Below are 7022 nucleotides of genomic sequence, written 5' to 3' on the forward strand. Positions count from 1 at the left end.
GTTTATGTTTGTAGCGAATTCTGTTAAGGTGACAACTGTTAATTTTTAGCATTGGTTGTTTCTATGACCACGTATTTCATTGGGAGGCAAACATTACATTATGCATGTGATTTCATTATAGAAGATCGCGGCTATTGTAAAGAGGCATCTGGCAAAGCTTGGATCGAGACATGCGTGATAGAACTCACTCTTCCCCATCATAGATGTTGTAATCCCATCACAAGTTCGAGACCCGTTATAGTAGTCAATCTAGAAATCCATTGGCCATTGGCCGTTCCGTTGCTACTATGGTGTGTGTGTGTGAAAAAACTAAAAATATACATGAAAGATGACTTAAACAATTCAATGCCAATAATAATCTTTCTACATGAAGCCCAGATCAATCAGGTGACACATAATAGCAATGCAGCCAATGACTCACCATTTGACGTCTTGCATGCACTAGTAGATATAAAGGTTCATTTGGCTAATGTCACTGTACCCAGGTGCTCTAAAAAATTCAGAGACTCTGAAAGCAAGCTACAAAAGTCTTCATTCTCCACAGCAGGTGAGACAAAGAATATATGTCTACACGACAGGACTAGGCGACCAAGGTGAACAGTTGGTTTAAGTGGCCAATTGCTTGCAGTCAGTTGGCCCAGCCCTTAAAATGCTTTCTTTTCTTGATGGAGAGAGAGGCAGAACGTCTCAAGATGTCATGGACAAGACAAGCCAAGCCAAGCCAAGCCAAGTCAATGACATTGTAGGTCACACAGTGTGCTGTCATATGAACCAAGAGATTATCATCCTCCAAGCTGCATGTCAAATCCTTAGTGATGAAGAGCTCCACCAGTTGCATCCCGATACTGTTTGTGCATCACCTTCTTATAATCTACAGATGCATTTTGAGCAGCAAAACAATCATTTCACAGAGAATTGTGATGCAGCTAGAAAACCTAAACCATGACCATATAAAGGCCTAACACAACGCACTCCCTGCGCATGGGATGGGCAGGATTGGCCTGTCCATCCCTTGAGCAGCCCAACCGAGAGGCATTGTTCTGTATCCAGACTAAGGAGAAAAATCTTTTAAAAACAAGTAGAAGATTATGAACACTCAAACTTATCCATACTCCAAACTCACACACCCCAGAAAAGTGAAGAAGAAGCATGCCTTCTTGATTACTCCACAATGCTGCTGCATAGCTGTTCAATGGACTGTCATTGTTTGGTTCTGTTGTAAAAGTCATCATAAACATCAGGTGCTGATAGACATACAGAGCAGAAATGCAGATGCAGGAGACCAGCAATTTACCTCCTAGAAGGCTTTGGATAGAAAGTAGGATAGTCCGGACATCATATGCAGAGGACCACTTATCCTGCCAACCACCAAAACCTACCTTAGTCCCTATCTATGGTGCTCACAGTAGAAACGTGCAAACAGGTGAAACAAGTAACCCAACCTGAAGAATGTCCAAGCAGATGTTTCCATACTGGTCCACATTTGGATGGAAACACATTGTCTCAAACTTCACAAGAGGCGGCTTGAAAGGGTAGTCTGTAGGGAATCGTAAAGATAACTTGTAAGACAATCCTTCATACACAGTTCCTGGACTGCCCTTGATCGTGCCAATCCATGAGAATATGTTGTCACCATCTGGAAAAGCAGATATCCCAGGATCTCCAGATGTCTGAAAAAATAGCTCAATTTAAAAATACCAGGCATTAGTCTAATCTTACAATATGCAATGCTAGTCTAAACAAATCTGCAGTTCTTGGGTGTCTTTCCATGAATTTACCTGCTCTAAAACGTCAGCTATTTCTCTTAAAAGGCAGTATCCAGACATGAGCAGCCCACAGAAATCTATATATCTTCTAATGGTCAGCCCCACTATGAGAATAGATACCATAGTGTACCCTCTTCAAGCTCTCGACTATATCCTCTCAAATGACATAACATGACCTACGGGCACAATACTCTAACAATAAGCCAGGTGCAAGGTTTGGAGAAGAACTGATAAAACTATCTCAATGTGTCACAGCAGCTTCAGCCCATTTGCAGCTGTAACTACTCCCATCAGCAATGCAGTCAAGCTCAAGCCTACCTTGCTGATTCGACCTTTCCCAATTTTCACCTCCTCATGAATAAAGTTTCTGTTTCAATTCCCCCCCTGGTCACTACTTCCCATGACTCAACAGCACTCGTGAACATACACTACCAAACCATCAAGCATCCAGGCTGAACTTTGAATCGCAAGTCAAGATTGTGACAGCTGATAAACTGCACAATACCAACCATAATCTTCTTCTCCACCTTTTGTACATAACCAAGCATCTCAGTTGAGATGGACTCAAGAACAACTACCATAGACTTGAGAATTATGGACCAACAAGCTGCTAAACTGATTGCAATTATGTCAGCTAATGCAGGCATGTAATACACCCTGGTCTTATTTTTCTTAGTTCTAGATAAGTGACATTACCAACTAAGGGCAAATTCCCAAATTTTTCCGATACGTTTTCTTTTTCCATTCACATCTTTTAGGGTAGGTGGAGTTATGTGCGAGCAATTTTTTCCTACACACACACACACCAAGTACCACAAGGGGGTACATCTTATTACTCACGCCAAGAAAGGGAAAGGACCAAAAAAGAGAGAATTTTCCCCTTTAAATGAAGCAAGGTATTCACCAAATTAGGTATATCAAATGCTACGATCAAGCTACTAACTCAGTTTCGTACAACCCTTGCTTCTTCAGCCAGTTCTGCAATAAAGTTAATAAACCAATTCATATATTACTGCTGAAAAAAGCATTCATGCTCAATCCAGACATGCCCCAAGAATGACCGCAGTGAAAACCGAATAATCATACAGTTCTACCAGCCCATGCAGGTCCCCTGTAGTATGTCACTTCCATGGACGCTCACCTAACCCAGTCAAAATAACGACATATTCGATAGCTCCAAAGTTACAGATTCATTAGAGGATCAAAAAAAAGTTCCTAAACTTACCATGAGCGACATAAGCTCTGTCTGCAACCTGCACAAACAAAACAACCAACAGGCAGATAAGCATATGAACTGAATTACATCTGAAATTGAAAAATCAGATGTTCTGGTACACAGGGCCCTGCTCACACTCCCCTGAGGCACCTTTTCACACCGCCTTCGACAGGCACTTAGCTGCCCGCAGGCGTATTCATGTACGAACTTACAGAAGCATCTACTACTAGGAGGAAAAAGGTCTTGAAATAACGGTGATGCAGCCTAAAGCCCTGTTAGGGCATCAGTTTACTCAGCAGCCATCTAATCTCTACCTTATTCAATCACCTGGGTCTCCAGCCACATTCATGAAACGTTCAGCTCCTCCATGAACTCATAGAAAATATTAATACAGCACATTGAAAACAGAGACAAAGAGGGTGTGTACCTGCGAGCGACGGAGTGGCTGTCGACAGGCTGAGTTGCGGGCCGTGTCTGTTTCGCGTTAAAAGGGGAGGTCACCGTGTTAACGACGGTGTGGCCCTGCTGAGGAGGGGCTCGGGACTCCATAGCCAATTTTCGGCGTGGCAGGCGTAACCCTAGAAATCCCTCAGAAGAAGATCGCGGTAAGTGAGAGGGAGAAAGAAGAGGAAGGTGGTGTGAGCACACCTTAATAATAAGCCTATAGTGTTGCTGGGAGTGATTTCAAATTCAATTTGATTTTTGGAATCGCTAATCTATATAAAATCTTTCACCAAAAAAAAAAAACATTTTCATGTGTGTATGCTTTAGAAGTTACAAGGTCATGGTGGGGCTAGTACAAAGGCAGAAAGCAAAAATTGAGTAAGTAAGAAATTGACAACTAGACATTTCTTGTCTTGCATCTGCCATAGTACTCGAGCTAATAATGTTTAAAGAGGGAAGAGTGGGTGGGTTCATTCACGCGCCCCTTTACTAGTCCCTGTACCGTAATTGGACGGCCTAGGTAGTCCTGACCTTCAATACTATGGGAGATAGTCTGTTGTAAGCCTTTTAAGAAGCCACCCCAAGTGTCACATGTATCATTGTGAATGTGTGTGGATTGCATATGCTTTACACATATGTGGCCATAAGCCTCTTGGGGTGAAGAAGCCACCTTAAGTGTGTGGTGTATCGTTGGCATATATGTGCTAGGCCCAAAAGCATGTGCCTCTTTACTAGCCCCTTTACCCTAATTGGGTGGCCTAGCCAGAGCTAACCTTTCAATTCTAGAGATGCTTTGTTGTAAGCCTTTTAAGAAGAAGCCACCCTAAGTTTCACGTGTATCATTGTGAATGTGTGTGGGTTTCAACTACATGTCCATATGCTTACACATATGTGGCAGTAAGCCTCTTGGTGAAGAAGCCACCTTAAGTGTGGGGTGTATCGTTGGTGTATATGTGCTAGGCCCAAAAGCATGTGTGTTACGCTGCATACAAATATATTCCCATTCAGGACCCAAAAGGATCAAACTTTGCCCAAATGATAGGTGTAATGCACACCACACATCCACGTGGGCATCTACAATTTTTTGCATAATCTTGAGAAACCAAGATGCCCAAGTTAATTGTAGGTATTTGCATACATGGGTATGTGTGCTTGCATCTACATGTGCATAGCTTCTCAAGCCAAATTTCAAACTGTTCCAAATATGACAATCCCCCCCTCCTCTCCCCCTTTCTTCCTTTCCTACCTGTTCTCTTAATGCACACAAATGTTCTTTATAGATGCATTGAGTTTTTATATTCCAAAATTGTAGCTATAGATGCATTGAACAAGACGAGGAAAAATGAATTCATTATCTTAATAATCTTTTAAAAGTTGCGCAACTAATTCCTAGTTTTATTATCGGGTGTTAGCTAGTTGTTAAGGTGTTTGGTTGATATGCCCGGTTTATGGGTTCAAACCCTGCTGGCTACCTTGAATGATGTGGTGTTTGTAAAAGGGCATGAGGGGCCTTGAGAGGAGTCCTCCCATTATCTTAATAATCAGGTTTCCTTCTTTTACATCCTTGAATTCTCCTTATTAGACTTTTAAGAAACTAATTACATGAGAACTTATGTATATTCCTTCTAGCAAGCATTGTAGTTTTTTAAAACCACTACCATCTATAGAAGACGTGTGTGTGGAAGCAACCTACCAACCATGTGCACCATGCTTTCCAAGTACTATAGATAATGAGCTCAACTTTCATTTCATTGTGAATGAAGATTCCTCCCATGTTCCTTGTTTGTCTTATGAGATGCAACTTGCGAAGATTCTAAGTACATGAAAAGAAAATTAGATGATTTGTTTATTGTAGCACATTGACTATGATGTGATGAATTGTTTACTGCAAAACATTGAGTGTGATGTGCATGCCTTCATTTAGCCTTTTGATGCTATGAAAGTATAAAAACATCTACTAATGCTAGCCACATTTTGTTTTCTATATGATTTAGTGGTATAGCTAGCTTTTCAATATGGCCTTTTCAACTAAAAGTGACCCAAACATCAAGCTAGAAACCTTTTGATGTGATAACACAAATAATAAATTCTTTAAATGTTGACTTGAAGTTATGCTAGGAAGGCATGTCAAAGCTATGACAAGACCATGGGCAGTATGAGGTTGCATTAATAATTAGTAATAAATAGTTTATGCTGGTAGAATATGTAAACATAAACAATGATAGATGAGAATACATGGTCAAAAATCTTGAATCCATGTGTGAATGGTAGTAAGATTCTAAACACAAGAAATTAGAAAAGCCAATGAAGTTTTTAAGGCATTAAAGATTTACAACAATTGTGATAGAATCTATAAATCATGTAATAACAAGTTAAGGTGTTCATGAGAAGTGAAAGATTTAATAGTTCTTTCTCCCAAGAAAAGCACAATGTCAAATGCATGCATTCATTGTTACAAAAGACCTATTAAAGGGTTTACAACTATAGGGGGTGGGCTTAACAACATTTTACTTCCCCCATCTCATTCATGTATACACTCTAGGGTTTACAACTCTAGGGGGTGGGCTTAACTTGCCCATCAAGGTAATATATTTATTCAACAACATTTTACTTCCCCCATTGCATGCATACACTCTAGGGAGTTGTAAATGTATGAAACAAAGAGTATGTAATAGTTTTGTTCAATAACATTCCCTCATCTCATGTATACACTCTAGGCATTACAACTCTAGGGGTGGGCTTAACTTGCCCATCAAGGTTATAAGGAGTTGTAAACACATAAACAAAGAGTATGTAATAGATTTATTCAATCATCTCAAGTATACACTCTAGGGTTTACAACTCTAGGGGGTGGGCTTAACATTTTACGTCCCCCATCTCATGTATACACTCTAGGGTTTAAGGTAGTCTCAACTTGCCCATCATCTCAAGTATACACTCTAGGGTTTAAGGTAGTCTCAACTTGCCCATCAAGGTTATAGGGAGTTGTAAACGTATGAAACAAAGAGTATGCAATATATTCATTCAACAACATATTACTTCCCCCATCTGATGTATACTCTAGGGTTTGCAACTCTAGGGGGTGGGCTTAACTTGCCCATCAAGGTTATAACGTATGAAACAAAGAGTATGTAATAGATTTATTCAACAACATATTGCTTCCCCCATCTCATGTATACACTCCCACAAAGTTTAAATTACATTCATGTGTGTAAAGTCCTCCTCATTATTTTCCATTTCCTAGAATTAATCTCCAGAATAACATACATGCATAAGAAGAAATAGTATCATTAATGAAATGGGAAAATACGCGGGCCCTCGAGAAGCGTGCCAAAAAAATACAGACGCAAGAGAACACCAGATTGGGTCCCAACTACCCCCCAAGCATGTGCCAAAAACATCTCCGCTTGAGTATTTTTATAGTATTTTATTCCATCAAAAATAGATCACATGGCTATTTTAGCCCAAGCTTGCTCTACAAGCTTTCTTTTTACAAAAATAGCTCAAAAATAGCTTTCTTTTTACAAAGAAAGCTTGCTCTACAAGCTTTCTTTTTACAAAAATAGCTCAAACACTAGAGCTTGTTCACACACTAA

General features: G+C 40.1%; 1 protein-coding gene across 1 annotated transcript; it reads right to left on the reverse strand.

The window, feature by feature from the left end:
- Window positions 1-329: 329 nt before the first annotated feature.
- LOC147607618 (uncharacterized) lies at window positions 330-3646 on the reverse strand. The gene is made up of 6 exons (XM_086790420.1): window positions 3410-3646; window positions 2992-3019; window positions 1443-1670; window positions 1295-1358; window positions 1154-1213; window positions 330-871 (listed from the first exon to the last, which is right to left on the reverse strand). The coding sequence occupies exons 1-6, from the start codon at window positions 3529-3531 to the stop codon at window positions 810-812; spliced, it is 564 nt and encodes a 187-aa protein (XP_086646546.1). The 5' UTR covers window positions 3532-3646; the 3' UTR covers window positions 330-809.
- Window positions 3647-7022: the final 3376 nt, after the last annotated feature.

This window comes from Cibotium barometz, chromosome 55 (genome assembly GCF_041138505.1).
Source record: "Cibotium barometz isolate CiBa-2024 chromosome 55, ASM4113850v1, whole genome shotgun sequence".
Classification (NCBI taxonomy): Eukaryota; Viridiplantae; Streptophyta; class Polypodiopsida; order Cyatheales; family Cibotiaceae; genus Cibotium; species Cibotium barometz.

Coding starts and splice junctions, on each gene's coding strand:
- LOC147607618 (XM_086790420.1), bottom strand. CDS start 3,531: ATGGAGTCCCGAGCCCCTCCTCAGCAGGGCCACACCGTCGTTAACACG. Junction 1,671..2,991: donor CAGAGCTTATGTCGCTCATG/GTAAGTTTAGGA, acceptor CTATTTTTTCAG/ACATCTGGAGATCCTGGGAT. Junction 1,359..1,442: donor TCTGCTTGGACATTCTTCAG/GTTGGGTTACTT, acceptor GGTGGTTGGCAG/GATAAGTGGTCCTCTGCATA.